Source organism: Dendroctonus ponderosae, unplaced genomic scaffold (genome assembly GCF_020466585.1).
Source record: "Dendroctonus ponderosae isolate FM_Combo_2020 unplaced genomic scaffold, Dpon_F_20191213v2 Dpon_F_20191213_1, whole genome shotgun sequence".
Lineage (NCBI taxonomy): Eukaryota > Metazoa > Arthropoda > Insecta > Coleoptera > Curculionidae > Dendroctonus > Dendroctonus ponderosae.
In genome coordinates this window covers 62633761-62651111 of record NW_026017110.1, presented here as the reverse complement: position 1 = coordinate 62651111, position 17351 = coordinate 62633761, and the positions used below count along the sequence as shown (strand labels likewise).

The following is a 17351-nucleotide window of genomic DNA, read 5'->3' as shown; positions in this document are numbered from 1 at the left end:
AACACGAAATTTTCAAAAATTTTACCAGAAAAAGCCAAATCTCCCACAATCCGGCTCATAATATCACTCAAAAGAGAAAATGCGCTGCTTTAAGTGTGAAAAAACGCACTTTAATAGGAAATTTCTGGGAGTTATCAGCATTTTTTCGGATCCTAAAGCGAAGCAAAGAATTCAAAAAGATTGTGCAACGAATGCCGCGGCTGTAAAAACTTTAAAATGTTAATCGAATTAATTATAGCTGTTACAGAAGCAGATAGCAATCCCAAAATCGATAGAAAGCCCGAAGTGTTATTGGGTTACAATTCGACTGTCAGTTCGAGATTTTTGGGGGCCGTTGATGTATTGCGAAAAAAATGCAAATTTAGGCCAGACGCGCCCGCCGCTTCCGAACGGCAACATCAGTTTCTAGTATTTTAAAGTTTTTGTCGGTATTCACCTTAAACGAACCTACTTATCGGACGGAAACTTCGTGCTACCCAACTTCCAATTCGATTCTTTGCGATATGAAAATCATACTTTATCTTCTTTAGAGGTATCGCAAAACGAAACTTTGAAACTTTCGAACTTGTTTAACTATCTCGCACTCCCCGATATAGGCACTTTATTGGGAATGTTAAATTTGTAGCGCCGTTATTGGCCAATATGCACTATACATAATGTATGTATGTACACAAAGAAGGAAGAAAATGCAATTACTCTAGTGATTCACCAAATAAGGCTCATAATTTGGGGGTGTTCTCGATTATATGTATCGATAGGCAACGTGTGGATAGTCCGTAAACGAAATTGTCCCCAATAATTAATCTTCAGAATTGAAGTGGTGATGAAATAATAGAACCACTGAACTGTGAAAATGCAACCGTTTGGACGGAAAAAAATTACTTAACTATTTTGCGGTATTACAAACCATTCAAGCTCTATGCTTACTGAAATGCGTAATCAATTTGTGCCGCACTTTTATAATTACTTTCTTTTAAAACTTTAATCTCGATTTAATGGACACCTTTTTGACAATCATGCTAGTTCGAATTTATAGAGAAAATTCCATTCAAGCCATCAGTTAAACGGGTAAGTGGGTGTACAAAGCATGAAATAGATTTTGTTTCTTTGAAAAGTTGAGGTAAATATCAATTTTTTGACAAAATCCAAGACCACTTCGACTTTACATGCTAAAAGTGAACACGCATTCGACTTTTGATTTGGTGGGGTCGCTATCAGAAATTTCTCCACTCTCCTATAAAGAGGAAGAGATCGTCGAAAAACCGCTCGAAATAAGCCAAAAATGTCAATCATTTCGGATCTGAAGCTTCTAGCATGTTTTTAAATGAATTCCTTGCATCTCCCGCTTTCATGTGGTGAAATTGATGTAAAGTTCGAGGCATTTCGAGAGATTTGATATTTATCAAAAAAAATCAACCACCCCTTATGAAACTTTCGGGCAAAAATCAAAATTTTGCATGCGAGTTTTTTGAGCTCAATAGATTTCCACAGACCTAAGAAGGTCCCCAGGATGAACATTTGAGGTGTTTGAGTCTGCAATAAGGAAAATATCGTGGGTTAAAGATCGTGACTTCTCAAAAACAGCCTCAAAAATGACAACACTTCGCACATCGTTTTGAAATATGCACGATTTTCTCAAACTACCTATAAAATAATGGAAACACGAGTTGTACCTTGAACATAGATTACGTAACTGAACAATGAAAACAATTACCGAGTGATACGCATTTGAAAGTGCCAGTAAATAAATATATATGCAATAATTTTGCTGAATTTAACATAGATTTCTGGAAAACAACAAATTATCGATGAATTATCTTAGCAACTTGATGAATGTTGACAAGCACATGTGTGCTATTAAATATGAAATTTGCAAAAGTTGCTAATATTGGAAAAAATGTCCTCGTTTCGTCTTCCAAATAATCCAAAGCGATGGATAGGTCATGGTGGTCTAATGCGTGGCCACTGCGATCTCCAGAACTGAACCCGTTGGATTTTTTTATGTGGGGACAGGAAAATTTTGTGCTTTAGATACATGGATGTTCTATGAGAGAATGGTACGATTTTGATAAAGTTAGTTTTAGTTTAGTTAGTTAATTTAGTGATGAATGATTTAGATCGGAGAAACAAATCAATAATTTGTCCCTTATCAAAATGGCTTTTAGCTTGAATGAGAATGAGAATTGAAGTTTATCTGCGAGATTATGCTCATAATACATTGAAAGGGGTAATTAGAAAATAAAAATTGCTAGAACAGATAACACGCTCCTTAATCACAGATCAAAAATGGTCTTTTATATCAGTAAAGGGCCAGAATTTAGGTACCTGCAGAAATAGAGTCGCGTATAGCGGAAGTTAAGTAGTTAACAACAAACGTCCAGGTAGCCAGTTGAAAATCTTTTGTTAAGTGGAATGCCATTTACCTGCGGTTAGCCATACAGGTACAAAAAACTTTAGAATTATCCAAATTGGATACGTTTAATTTATTGAAAAGTCTGTCAGTTTACATAACAGTTTTCATGTTGATATTCAGGCTTGTTATGACAGGAAATGGGGGATGTTGAGAAGAGTGCAAGATGATAAATAGAACAGATTTTACAGCATCACTTGACTACGGTACTTTCATAGGCAACTAGGTTAAGTTGACGACAGGTTTTGTTATGTTTTGCTTACCTTCTGGCTATCACAAGAGTCATTGTAGTGCGTCAATTTGAAAACATAAAAAATCTACGGAATTTATACGATCACATGTGCGTATTTATATCCCCCGAACATAACCGCGTAACATCACACATCTCGACAAAACACAAACTGGAGAAATGTATGACAACTTTGACGGTATTCGGTTCAAGTTTCCGCAACAAACAGCTCCATCTCGGCCAGCATCCAGGAACCAAAATACACATCATATGCGAAACGCAGTTTCAGTGAATCCGTCACCGAAGACTCAATCGAACAAATCTAACATGCGGATCGATTTTGCCCCATCTAGTTAAGAAAGAGTGTGTTACACGCCTCTATAAATCAATCTCCACTCGTAAAATGTCTGCAAGACTCGAAAAAAGTAGGGCAATTGAAAGACTCAAAAAAGCACTAAAAATAAAAAACGTTTATTGTTTATAGTCAGGAACATACAAAGCGAATACATGATCACTAAAAATGTTAAACCCTTGAAGATCAAATGCTGTTTTTATTATAAAACAAAACAGAAAAAAACCAAGTAAATCAAAATAGCGCAAGCCGAGCTGTCTGCTATTTACATGCTTCTGGAGCGTTCCCAACTAGTAAATACTCCTTTGGTTGTTTATTGCATATAGAGAAGAGAGCTCTAAGTCTAGAGCGTACAAGAAAAAAACTCGATCCTAAACGCCGCCATTGAATATCTAATTTTCACAGCCTTTGTACCCCTATACTCGAAGTATGTTTTCCTAAAAATAACATTAATTCTGTTAAAAATGTTTGAGAAAGTAACTAGTGACTCTTCATTAGTTACGAAATTAGCTTTGCATGTCAAGGATTTTAAAATATAAAAAGCGATTTACGAGTAAAAAGTGTTGCTGTTGATGGGCAGATTCATATCCACGCGTAAAAAGATTGATACACTATGAAAAAAGGCCATATTTTGACCTTACAATGAAAAAATTACCTATTTTCTAAGGTAGATAGTTGCTATACAATATACGTGACTAATTTTCTTGATACATGTCTTATAATTTGCTAGTTTCTCTTAGACAATGAAAAAAATTTCGTATAATATCGAACACGTTGCATGCTATTATAAATTACATAAACTACACATACATGTTAAAACAATGGTTTATCTATTCGTTACCAGGAGGTTTCATTTGAATTTTTTCAACCACCTGATAAACTGAGAAAACAAATTTACTGTTTCACCAAATATTGATTAAATGTATTTATACATGAATTCGGATGCGTTGGTTGCAACATATTGTTGGGTTTTGAGCATCTAGAATCCTAATTAAATTCAATTAATTTAAGTGGCGACAATGAACAAATTGACTAGAACGTTTTAGTGATACTAATGTGTTAAATAAATAAAAAAAGGCGAATAGTGTAAGATCTTATCAGTTCAATAATGTTAAGACGACACAAAAGGACTCTTCAAAGTAATTAATATTCTCACAATTTGTTTTGGAATCAAAAACGTATCTTATCTTAAATATCTGATCTGTTTTGTCTTAACATAGCTCTTTTCTTAAGATGCTTTAGGGCGCATTTGGCGGCTGTACATTTAGCGATTCTATAATTGCGTCCTATTCCTTTGAATAAGCCTTTACCAAATACCTCCACTGTTACTCTGACTCTTCTGCCATCAGCTAGTTTCTCCGGGCGTCCAAATTTCGCAGTTTCAGGCTCAAGCTCTAATAGCTCTCGAATGGGAGATTTTGGAACCCGATTTGAGAATTGCTCTATTTCCGACTTCATCATGCGATAATATACCTTCCAAACGCTGTCTAGAGACATACCGGAGTCCAGAAACACTGCTCCGGCTACTGATTCGAAAACATCTCCTAGAGCTTTTGGAACTTCAACATCTTCAACCTTCCCCAAAAAAACGCAAACAGTTTGACTAAGTAGTGTTAGCAAGCCAATAAGAACTTACCTCCTCACACTCTGTTTCCACAATTAAATAGAGCTCGTCCAAAATTGTATGCCCACTTTCCTCTTGTAATCGAATAAATCGTTCAACGACATCATTCAGGCCTGGAGAGAGATGTCGGAAATATTTATGAAATCCGTGTCGCACTGCAAGGGCCGCAAATATAGTGTTATTGACTAAGGCGGATCGCAAATCGGTCAAAGCCCCAGGAGAGTGCATTCTTGGATCTTCATACAAGTGTCTGGTGATTAAATAATCCAATACCGCGTCTCCCAGGAATTCCAGTCTTTGATAGCAATCCGTGAGTTGATTCGGACTGTAAGACGCGTGAGTCATGGCCTGTAATAAATAGGATCGGTCTCGAAACTTGTATCCGATGTGCGCTTCAAAGTCATCATAACCATCCAAAAGTCGTCCCAGTTCTTCATCGGCATTGGGAAGGTGCCGTATCAAAGGCGACTTTGGAATATCCACCTAAAAATGCGCTGGTAAATGTACTAGCAAAAGTAAAAATGTATCATTTACCTCTCCGTATGTGCCATTTTCATTTTTCGGCAAAACACGAATTCCAAGCCATGCCATAAAGAGCAATGCCCCTCTAGGCCCGCACTCAATGAGATAAGCTCCGATTAAAGCTTCCACACAATCGGCAATGCTTTTGTCCGGAATGCTATGTTGGGTGACTAAGTTGTACGGAATGATACTCGGAAGTGTGTTTACACTTCGCTCCCGCACCATTAAGCAAATTTCTTCAATAGTCATATTTCTAGTAGCAGCCATATCGGCGACAGTCCAGCAGTTAGCCGGAAACTGAGCGTCTATAAGTGCATCTTCCAGCTGTTTGGGAACATAGAAGCACGGTGGAAGCCAATTGTCATGAGGATCGAATTTTGTTGCTATCATATAGTGCCCTAAACTTCGCCTTTTGCCTAATTTGTACAAGTTTAGATTACTGACTTGTTTTGATCTCAAGTGGCTTAACTTTCCTTCATGCACATCTTCATATTTCGAATACAAGTAGTTTGTAATTGCATATTTCAAGAATGAATCGCCTATGGTTTCGAGCCTTTCAAGATTAATACCGTCATTGGCATTGGACATAGTGAGAGCCTGAAGTAAAACATTAGGACTTGGCCCTGGGTGACTTTTTAGATCGGGCTGCATATCGAAGCTGAACGTAAGCTCGTCATACGTTTCATATTCATTAATGAAGGCCCCCGAAGGAACGTCAGCTATTCGTTCCAAAGTCACATTTTCAATGTATAATTTGCGAATATCAAAATTTTCCATTTGCCCTGCTAACGCGTCAATATGCCTAATGGTTTCCCCAGAATCTTTATAAAAGTTATCATCTCCCTTCAAAAGGATTCCACTAGACAAAATGTGTTCCCTGTTCTTTGCACACGCTTCATTAAATTTCGATCTTAATTCATCAGTTTCCGAACTGTTGTCAGCAATGCTCCATGCATTTGTATCATCAACAAGGCAAAATGACCCATCTTTGGCATCTTCATCGTCCAAGGCCTCAGCCTGATGATCACCCGTGAATTCGATTCTTAAACCCCCCCATTCATGACCTGAATCCTCAGATTCTATTTGCGAATTGTCATCAGACATGTCTGAAAAATCATCCTCCCATGCTCCGTTTGGGTAGCAACTTGTTGGTGAGCCATATCTAATTATTCCATTTGAGACAGTTTCACCAACAGCCATATCGTTTGACCATGTGCCAATTTCGAGGCCCCAGTTTTCTTCATCATGACCATCATTCACCGAATCGCCAGAATTTAAGGATTCCCCACAATCTATTGGTTCTTCATGGTTACCAAGGTGAATTTCAGTGATTTTTAGCGCATCTAGCTTTGCTTCAGCTTTTTCTTGTAGAATGGTTAACTCTTCCTGCTTACGCATTTCCTCCTCTTTGGATTTTCTTAATACATCAGACAAATTCCATCCGAAATTTAATGCAGGCCATTTGAAATCTGCGATAAAAAAGGTAAAGATATGAAATGTACCAAGTAGAAAATTTTACCTTCATCCAGATGAATCCGGCCTAAGCCAAGATCGATAGCTACAGTGGTTCGTATTTGGTCGGCCAGCAAAAGCGCATTAACTCTGTAAAGTATACAGGGTAAAGCCACAGCTTTTCGCCACAAAGACGCTGGAAATGGGTGAATTGCACACAATTCTGGTACTAAAATCTGCTTCTGTTCCAGATTTTCCCTCTTGGCACGTTTGGTCTCCTCACTGCTCGTTGGCAAAGCTACGCCTTTCCTGTTCACATATCGTGGCGTTAAAAAATTTAAGCGGGCGGAAGTATGATCGACATCTAGCAGGTACTGATCCAGATTCTGTATTTGAATTCCATATTTTCGATGATAATACTCCTCAAAAGATTTGTAATCTGAACCAGGAAATGCGGATTTCGGATTCAAGAATGAGCATATTTCAGCAACGTAAAAGTATTGAGGCTGATCCTGATTTCGATACCAAGGCATTACAACAGCATCTTTATAGTTTTCAATGTCGAATTGATATTTAATTCGGGCCTCATCGGGTATTAATTGAGGAACAAAATCTAGACTTTTGTATATCACGTCTATGAAATTCCAGTCGACTTCAACTCCCTTTTGGGCTAAAATTCAACATATCAAGCCACACAAAGCCAAGGATTAAAACAGAGATAACTTACTGTCGATTGTCGGGACGATAAGATAATTTTTTTGTGAACTATTTGGATCGAAAAGCATTAAATACTTCTGAAGACGCAAGACACTTGTAAAGGTGTAATTTACAAACTCTTCAATTTTATGAGTTTGTAGTTCGTCTAGGACTATTTGGTCAGAGCAAAGAACTAATTCTACACTGACCTCGCCTGACCGAGTAAATATTGGAAAAGCGCTGATCTAGAAAGCGGAAAAAGTCAATTATATACAATCAGCGTCACTAAAATATTTCCTAACTTTTGGAATTTCCTTGCTTGTCAATACACCAAATCCCTGTATGGATTCTTCTGGAGGATAAATTTTTCTGCCACGAGTATTTTGCTCCTCAGGTAGAGGGCATGTTAAAGTCATGGTGATCTTATAGAAAAATGAAGGCATCAGAACTTTAGGATGGCAATCTAGTAACGCATTTGCGATCTTCTTGTAATAATATTGCCTTCTTTTAGTTGTGCCTAAAGTAAAATTGGTCATTTAGACACACAAACTTGCTTTGAACAAACTTTTTTACCTGGTCTAACTTCCGAATTGTCGTCAAACTGTTCATCCAATAAAGTATTATTCCAATCAGCATCTAGAGGGAGAAAGTTTTCTTTGCTAATTGGCAGGAGTTGATTATCAAGTTCTCCCACCTTGTGCAGATACTGACACAATATGAAAGCGGCTGCTCTTCTTGAAAGTAAAGGGTTTGGCATTGGAGGGCTTGAAATTGTTTGTTTAACGGGACTATTAATAGGTAATCTTATATGGCAAACCCATCCATCCTGCACTTGCTCTTCATGCCAAATGGGTGTTAATCTAAATAAAATAATATTATGTAATTTTCGTATACAATGTTCTAGACTATAAATTACCTAGTAAAGTTATCACTTGGAAGTTTAGCGCAGTATCGATTAATTAAAGATATTGAATTAAACATAGTAACGCTTGGAAAGCCCTCTTTTTCTACAGGGCGGTAGGGTGCACAACTGTTCGAAAAACTATCGGCTAAACGCTCTTCCGATTTACTTGGCTCTAGGCTTTGGCACCTTCGTAAAAGAGTATTTTCAATCTAAAAGCAGCATTTAACCTAAGTGATAGCATACATAAAATATTTCACGAAACATACCTCATTATACTGAGCTAACTTACTAACAAAACTATACACTTCGTTATCATTAGCAAATAGTAAGTAATAGGATTCAGACGCTCGCGCTCGAGCTTTACTTTGAATGTAGCTATGGAATGTTTGAGGTAAATCAAATCGAACAACCAAATTGCACTTCGGAAGATCACAGCCCTGTTCCAGTACTGCAGTTGCAACTAGAATATTACATTCATGACACCTAAATTTTCTCAAAACTTCCTCTTGTATTTTGTGCTCTTGCTCTGCTTCTCTGGGTTCTTTGGAAATATCTGCAACTTTTTCGACGGAGAAAAGAGCTGATATCCACCAAAAATCATCGTCTTCTTGCGATAAACACTGCAATAAACATATTTATAAAAATATCTAGTCTCAAACCGAGAATTTTGTGATTGCTCAACATACAAACGCTAAATCTAAATCACAAATCGCTGTTAATTCTCGTTGTTATGTGATATATGTTTATTGTGATGTACTACTTACACAAAGTAGTCCAAAAAGAGCTTTCGCCTTGTATTTGTTATGGACAAAAATGAGAGCGCATAACATATCGTCCATTTGCAATCGTTGATTTAAACGTTTCGGTTTTCCTTTGCCTTTTCTGAACACTCCGGGTTGAACATCGTTCGCTGATTGCAACTTTTCTTCTTCATCAATCTTTGGTTTTTCTCCAGCTGGTTTGAATTGGCGTAGCACATGAATGAATTTTAAAACTTTGGTTGTAGAAAAGTGTTGAAGCTTTGCAATTTCGTTGTCATAAATTTTAAATTTATTATCACAGAGCGCTCTAGTATGAATTAATGTAGTTGAAGTAATACATAATAACAGGTAGTGTCTTTCGTATGGCGTTTTTATCTAAAATACATGTTACACATTAAAAACTGAAAAAACTCCATGATTTGAGATGTCATTTACCTTTAGCTTCTCTATTTTTGAAAGTATATTGATCGCAGCTTTGTCGGCACCCCAAGGACCTAAATCATCCAAAATGTCTAGATAACTAGTAAGCAATTCTAAAGGAATTTGTTTGGGATCTGGAATATCTTTAAATTCTTCTAAAAATTCCTCGTCGTAAATTTCACTGGGGTCATATCTGTGTTCTCTTAAAAATTCTCTACACTTTTCCACCAAGCTAATGAGTTCTTCATGTAAAGTAAAAGATATTTCCTTAGGACAAGTAATTAAGCATTCTTTGGGATGACACGAGAGGCGAATAAGTGTAACTATTTCACTTGATGTATCAACATGAGAACTAAGCAATTTCTCCAGCCTTCTAAGCTCTGCCTCAAGTCTATCAGATTGCAAATCAGTGCTCAAAAGTCCTGTCGTGAGTCCTAATATCCTTGGCCTCAAGTGTTCATTTAATTGTTCATATTTGGACATAATTTCTTTTATTTTGTTTTGCCTATTACCGTAGAGACAATTATCTATAACAAGGACATTGTACTTGCTAAGGTCCAGCAGGAAATTACAGTTAGAACAAACTTCTGATGTAGTTACAATAACCTGATTGTCACTGACGATATTGTCATTGTACTCGTTATCTTCACATAAACTAACTACTTTCAAGTCTGTAAGGTATTCTACATGCGAAGCCAGAACAGGGACATTTTGGGGATCCAAAATGAGCAAAGCTTTTTTATAAGGTTCACCTCGCATTTGCCAGGAAAACTCCTGCAGAAGTTTCACTAACAAAAAGGCTTTGGAAGAGCTAGTGCTGGAACAAACTATAGTATTTTTTCTCTTGCATGAGTCAAGTAGTTCTACTTGATACTCTCGAGGAGTAAAAGTATGTGTATAAACATTCTCGTTCAAATAGCAAGCCATTTTTGGGCTATAATGAAAATTGCAGCAGAAAAATTGTAACAAGATATACAGGAATTTTTTTCACTGATAACCACATACTAGAAGCACCCCACAATATTTGTCAGACCGGTCAGTTAACATTAAGTCTTTCCACTTGTCGAAAATTTTAATATTATGAGGTATTAAGAAGAAATAAATTCTAAACACACTTTCACTGATTTATAGACTGATTCGCTGACAAATGGGACTTGCAAACAACCGAAGTGAGGTTTCGTACTCGCATCTCGTCTTTTTCGTATTTTATTTGGTTTTTCAGAAGCAAAATTAATATAATCTGGTCGGAGTTCTTTTTAACTTTCCTTAAAGTACACTTAAAATAACGCACATTCAAGGAAAAAAATGCGGATTGTCCAGAGAATAATGCTAGGAAACATTTATAAACTTTAATAAAATCTCGATATTGTGCCTATATTTTCTGCAGTGTTGCCAGACTGTACAACGTGTTTAGCAGTAGGTAGATCCTAATGGTACAGCTTATATCTCATGATATTTAAGCTGTGATCATAGATGAAGACAAGCTGTCTTCATGTGTATATGGCTGTGCTAATGGCTTAGCAGTAGAGCGGTACTGCTCATAAAAACGGTAGACCTGGCAAGCCTGTTCATAATTTCTTCGATCAGCTGAGAAACGCGAAAACAGCGCGCTCTCAGCCTGTGCCAAAAATAAAAAGGTAGAACTGTCATTGCGAGTGACTCCATGTACTTTGACCTTTATAGTAATTAGTAACAATAAGTCAATGTTTACTTAGTTAATGCCGCACCCGCAGTCTTTCCTGTTAGTTTGCGGAATTTAATTTATATAGGAACTCTATCACTGTATGTAAAACAAGTCGATCTGCTAATCTGCATTGAGCCCTTGATGAAAATGACATATTAGATCCTACATTGAGCAACAGGAAGTGAAAATTATTCTACAGCCATGGCAGGCACCGAAAGAGTTTCCATGCATGATGCCGTATCCAATGTAGACGTATTAGACGAATTGCCACTGCCAGATGAACAGCCTTGCATTGAAGCCCAACCCTGTAGTGTGGTGTACCAGGCCAATTTTGACACCAATTTTGAGGATCGCAATGGGTTTGTTACTGGTATTGCTAAATATATCGAAGAAGCCACTGTGCATGCCGGATTGGTAAGTTACTTACCACTACATCAGTCAATTTACGTGTTAAATTGATCATCGTTTATAGAACGAATTACTGGATGAAGGACAAGAACATGCAGTAATGCTGTACACTTGGAGATGCTGCTCCAGAGCAATACCCCAGCCCAAATCCAATGAACAACCTAACAGAGTTGAAATTTATGAGAAAACTGTAGAAGTATTGGCGCCTGAAGTGAACAAACTCTTGAACTTCATGTATTTCCAAGTATGAAGTATTTCATATTGCTTGCGATGCCAGTGAAAATGATCATTTTGTTTTTCAGAGAAAAGCTATCGAGAAATTTTCTCACGAAGTGAAACGGTTGTGTCATACAGAGAAGAGAAAAGACTTTGTCTCTGAAGCTTATCTTCTAACTTTAGGGAAATTCATCAATATGTTTGCCGTACTAGATGAACTTAAAAACATGAAGTCAAGTGTGAAGAATGACTACTCAACATACCGAAGGTTGGGTAATTTACTTTAAGCCCCATTTTAGATAATAATTTTTTCATTATGTATTAGGGCTGCACAATTCCTGAAAGTGATGTCAGACTCTCAAACCTTACAGGAGTCACAGAACTTATCTATGTTTCTTGCCACTCAAAACAAAATTAGGGACACAGTCAAAGAAAATCTAGAGAAAGTGCCCGGGTATGAGGAACTGTTAGCAGATGTGGTCAATATTTGTGTTCACATGTTTGAATCGAAAATGTACCTTACTCCGAGTGAAAAACACATGCTTGTTAAGGTCATGGGATTTGGATTGTTTTTGATGGATAATGATACGTGGAATATTAACAAGCTGGATCAAAAAAAGAAATTGAGACTTGACCGAATAGACAGAATATTCAAGGTAACATTTCAACCTTTCGTCTTCATTGAATCGGTTACTATTGAAAGTGGCGGTTTTTTAGAATCTTGAAGTCGTGCCCCTTTTTGGTGACATGCAAATCGCCCCGTTCAACTACATAAAAAGAAGTAAACATTTTGATGCAAGTAAATGGCCACTTTCCAGCAGTCAAACACCATCTCCACAGGCTGATCTGATGGTGCATTTGCCTCAAATTCGAGAAGATCATGTAAAGTACATTTCTGAACTTGCCAGATATTCAAATGAAGTCACAACCACCTATAAGGAATCTGGTACTGAGGAAGAAAACAAAGACACTGCTGACTTAGCCCTCAGAGGTTTGCAGCTGCTTTCAGAATGGACTAGCGTGGTAACTGAATTATATTCGTGGAAGCTTTTGCACCCTACAGATCATCACCAGAACAAAGAATGTCCGAAAGAAGCCGAGGAATATGAAAGAGCAACTAGATACAACTACACAGAAGAAGAAAAGTTTGCACTAATCGAAGTAATAGCAATGATTAAGGGTTTGCAAGTATTAATGGCCAGAATGGAGACTGTCTTTACTGATGCGATAAGGAGACATATATATGCAGAGCTGCAAGTGTTTGTACAGTTATCTCTAAGGGAGCCATTGAGAAAGGCCGTTAAAAACAAGAAAGATCTTATTAGAAGGTCAGTCCTTGATTTGATTATTAAACAGTCTTAATTTTCTAGTTTCGTCTAATTTATTTACAGTATAATTATGTCTGTGAGAGAAACCTGTGCGGATTGGCATAGTAGAATCGATCCAAATCACGATCCAGCATTAAAAGGCAAAAAAGATCCGGATAATGGGTTTAATTTGAAAATACTGGAAAGAAATGTTGGTAAGTTTTAGGCACATAAAATTTCGCTTTGTATACAGAGACGAATTTTATTGTGTTTCCATAAAGGGCCGTCTTCAACACAGCTTTATATGGTCCGAACCATGCTGGAATGTTTGATATCTGAAAAATCAGGAGGTAGAAAAACATTGCGTAAAGATATTGATGGGTCTTATTTAGTGCAGATTGACCAGTTCCATAAAACTTCATTCTATTGGAATTACATGTTGAGTTTCAGCGAATTTTTGCAAAAATGTTGCGACCTTTCGCAGTTGTGGTATCGGGAATTCTACCTTGAAATGACAATGGGGAGAAGAATAAATGTAATTAAAACTGAATGTAGTGAAGAGAATATGATGTATTTCTTACATATTTTTTTGAGTAGAAATGTACTGTGAGACATCACCACAATGAGGAGTGCAATGATTTGATCACCATGGAAAAACGAATTCAATTTCCTATTGATATGTCCATGCCCTGGATTTTGACTGACCATATTTTAAAAACCAAAGAACCCTCAATGATGGAGTGTGTATTTTTTCCTAATGTTTTTCATTTATCTATTTTCTTTTTAATTCAAGGTATGTGTTGTATCCGCTCGATTTATACAATGACAGTGCTCTGTATGCGTTGACAATATTTCGAAAACAATTTTTATATGATGAAGTTGAAGCCGAAGTAAATCTGTGTTTTGATCAGTTTGTCTTTAAACTGAGTGAACAAATTTTTGCATACTACAAGCAATTGGCGGCAAGGTAACTTATTTCTCTTTAATTAAATAGGTAAAATGCCAAAACCGTTTTCAATGTTGCAGTATATTTTTGGACAAACGGTTCAGAGTTGAATGTGCCGCTATAGGCGCATATTTGTTGCCGTACCCAAGAGCAAACCGTTATGAAACTCTATTGAAGCAAAGACATGTGCAATTGCTGGGTAGATCGATTGATTTAAATAAGCTTATTACACAAAGAATAAATGCTGACATGCAGAAGTCTTTAGATTTTGCCATTAGCAAATTTGAAGCTGGAGATATTACAGGAGTTGTCGAGTTAGATGGTTTGCTACAAGTATGTATTTATAATTTCACGAAAATTCATACATCAATCCAAATCCATTTTGTATTGAACGTTTTTCAGGTAAATCGACTGTGTCACAAGCTTCTTAGCAAGTTATTAGCATTAGATGATTTCGATTCAATGTTTAGAGAAGCAAACCATAACGTGTTAGCACCATATGGCAGAATTACGCTTCATGTTTTTTGGGAATTAAATTACGACTTCCTACCTAACTATGTTTATAATGCAGCAACAAATAGGTACTTGTATATTTATAAAAATAAATAAGACCATATATATATATATTTATTTGCTTCTAGATTTACCAAATATAAAGGGATTGCATTTTGCCAGGCAGTGACCAGAGATAGACCACCACAAATGTCCCATCATTATTTATGGGGGACAAAACAACTAAACTTGGCTTATACTACACAGTATAGTCAGTACTTCGGTTTTGTTGGTCCGCAGCATTTCCACACGATGTGTAAATTGTTGGGATATCAGGGCATAGCTGTTGTAATGGAAGAGCTATTGAAAATTGTAAAAAGCCTAATTCAAGGAACGCTTCTGCAGTTCACCAAAGCGTTAATGGAAGATGCAATGCCAAAAATTCTTAAACTTCCGCGATATGTTTATGGATCAAATGGAGTGTTGGGCTATTATCATGCTCATTTGTCGGACGTTGTGCAGTACCCTGACGCTAGAACCGAACTGTTTCACAATTACAGAGAGTTTGGAAATATTATACTATTCTGTTTGTTGATGGAACAGGCTTTGTCGCAAGAGGAGGTTTGCGATCTATTACAAGCTGCGCCGTTCCAGAATATTCTGCCCAGGCCCTTTTGTAAGGAAGGAGAAAAGCTGGAGAACAAACAAAAAAGGCTCGAAATTAAATTCGCAGCTCTCCAAATTGTGCCTAATATCGAGAAATTGGGAACTGCCAAAGTAAGGAAATCTTCACTACATTCGAATAAAAAACTCATTTAATTCCGTCATTCAGCAAGCCATGATATCCAGAGAAGGCGACTTGTTGACCAGGGAGCGTTTGTGTTGTGGACTATCCATATTTGAGGTAGTTCTCAATCGCCTGAAGAGTTTCTTGGATGATCCAATATGGGTGGGACCTCCACCAGTAAATGGTGTAATGAACGTGGATGAGTGTTCAGAGTTCCATAGACTATGGTCAGCACTCCAATTTGTCTACTGCATTCCCGTTACAGAAAATGAACTAACTGTTGAGTAAGTAAATGTGTTGCATTAACACTAGTGAACATTGAGTAAAAATCATTTTTATCTACTTGTAACAGAGAAATGTTTGGCGAAGGACTGCATTGGGCAGGATGCACCATGATTGTCCTTTTAGGACAACAGCGACGATTCGAAGCTTTAGATTTTTGCTATCATATTTTGCGAGTTCAAAGAGTGGATATGAAAGACGAAGTTGTGAAGCACATTGTAAGATACTAAATTGATTAGATATTTAGACCAATTTTATTGACGTTGTGCTTTCAGGACCTCAAGAGAATGTGTGATAGAATTCGCCGGTTTCAAGTATTAAATTCTCAAATTTTCGCCATTTTAAATAAATTTCTGAAGTCTGGCGAGAATGATGAGCTGTCCGTGGAACATGTGAGATGTTTTCCGCCACCCATTCACCCCTCACTAGGCGCTCAGCAACACTACCATGCTCCTGATCATGTCAGACCTTAAGTTTCTGAGGACTTAAGTAACTTCATTTAACAACGGTATTTTAGAGTTGTATTTATTGATATTGTTTTATAGTACTGTTAAGTGTTTATAACGTTTATAAATCACAAGATTGCGTAAGTATTTGTTGTTTCGTCAAAACAATGTATGTTCAACATCAAACAATGTATATAGCTTGCATAATTTGCTATCAAAAATTGCTTTCTATAAATATTGTGTCGAGACATTGTAGAGGCTGGGCTGCTAAGCGAATTTGAAAGAAAACGAACTTACAATTGATGGTTGATTTTATTTCTCTCCTTATACAGTAATAAATAAGTTATACGTATTTTCCAAAGTGGATCATAGTCTAAATAAAAATAAATTGCAGCGACTTACTTTCTAAAACAAACATCAGTCTGGAGATTCAGGATCAATTAGCTAAATTGATCTAATAATATACGTGGGAAATGAATGAAAAAATAAGAAAAAATGAAACATTAATAAAATGCCTAACTGGAATCTCATTGAAATTCTGTTTTAACAAATCGCTTACACAGAAAACTGAAAAAAATGTATAAGTAATTAAAACATCAACAAAAATATATAATAGGTTATAAAAAAGTTGTAACACATAATTATGCATAAAAAGGTAATATTTAAATAAGAAAAAGATTGCTAATAAATTTAAATTCACGATAAGTCTCAAACAAAATAATTCATTTTGCAGTTGGTTTGCAAATGTGGCTCCATCGAGATTTGCTTAACTCAAAAACAGTCAACTGGCGCTTACATTGAACACATAACATATGTTGTTCCATTTTGTGTTCATCTTTTAGATGATTTGTAACTTCGCCTCCATTGGTGAAATCCTGTCCACAATAGCTGCAGCTGAACGTTATTTGAGGCAAAGCGTAGTTTCCAGTGGTTCTACTGGACTCTGGCTTGAAATTTTTAAGGTGAAGTAAATATTCATCAATCTGTTCATCGCCGGCTAAATGCGCAATGGTGAATTTTATTTTAGGAATAATGACTTCCGTATAAGCAATATCGTGTTTACTAGGAACATTTCTTGCCAGCTTCTTATTTCGAAAGTAAGAGCATTTACCAATGTTATAAAGAACTGAGGTGTTATTGGCTATAGTAGGAGTTCCATTTATAGTGACGTTCAATTCTTCGATATCGAGTAAAAGCTCTCCAATAACCGTTTGAAATGCCTCTGAAATAACTGGCGATGGATAGACATGTTTCAATGCCTCCACATATCCGGTGGTCATTTCTTTTAAATATCCTACAGTGTATGCATGTCTAGTAATTTTTGGGTCAACTATTTTGAGTTCTTCAGTTGTGTTCACCGACGGAAGTGGCGCTCCCACTAGGCTAATGTGCCTGCAAAACTCCGTTAAATTT

At 36.7% G+C, this 17351-nt stretch overlaps 3 protein-coding genes across 6 annotated transcripts in view; 1 reads left to right on the top strand and 2 right to left on the bottom strand.

Moving 5' to 3' along the window:
* LOC109541004 (furin-like protease 1) overlaps window positions 1–2835 on the bottom strand; it is a 31621-nt gene extending 28786 nt beyond the window's left edge. For 2 of the 4 annotated variants that reach the window (XM_048666666.1, XM_048666682.1), the window contains exon 1: window positions 2674–2835. The gene's annotated coding sequence lies outside the window, so the exon portion shown is untranslated. The remainder of the gene's footprint in view (window positions 1–2673) is intronic. The other 2 variants (XM_019909629.2, XM_048666679.1) reach the window with 2 other exon arrangements.
* A 259-nt stretch (window positions 2836–3094) lies between these two features.
* On the bottom strand, window positions 3095–10582 carry LOC109540929 (endoribonuclease Dcr-1). The gene is made up of 11 exons (XM_019909477.2): window positions 9386–10582; window positions 8954–9325; window positions 8456–8809; window positions 8202–8398; window positions 7859–8145; window positions 7588–7802; window positions 7317–7530; window positions 6657–7259; window positions 5150–6606; window positions 4628–5098; window positions 3095–4566 (listed from the first exon to the last, which is right to left on the bottom strand). Exons 1-11 carry the CDS (start codon window positions 10295–10297, stop codon window positions 4180–4182), a joined length of 5469 nt encoding a protein of 1822 aa, XP_019765036.2. The 5' UTR covers window positions 10298–10582; the 3' UTR covers window positions 3095–4179.
* Window positions 10583–11005: 423 nt separating this feature from the next.
* On the top strand, window positions 11006–16241 carry LOC109540930 (cytoplasmic FMR1-interacting protein). The gene is made up of 15 exons (XM_019909478.2): window positions 11006–11468; window positions 11527–11706; window positions 11765–11946; window positions 12004–12334; window positions 12396–13006; window positions 13070–13200; window positions 13267–13520; window positions 13583–13725; window positions 13779–13952; window positions 14012–14264; window positions 14334–14512; window positions 14573–15200; window positions 15256–15494; window positions 15563–15710; window positions 15768–16241. Exons 1-15 carry the CDS (start codon window positions 11256–11258, stop codon window positions 15963–15965), a joined length of 3864 nt encoding a protein of 1287 aa, XP_019765037.1. The 5' UTR covers window positions 11006–11255; the 3' UTR covers window positions 15966–16241.
* The last annotated feature ends 1110 nt before the right edge of the window (window positions 16242–17351 follow it).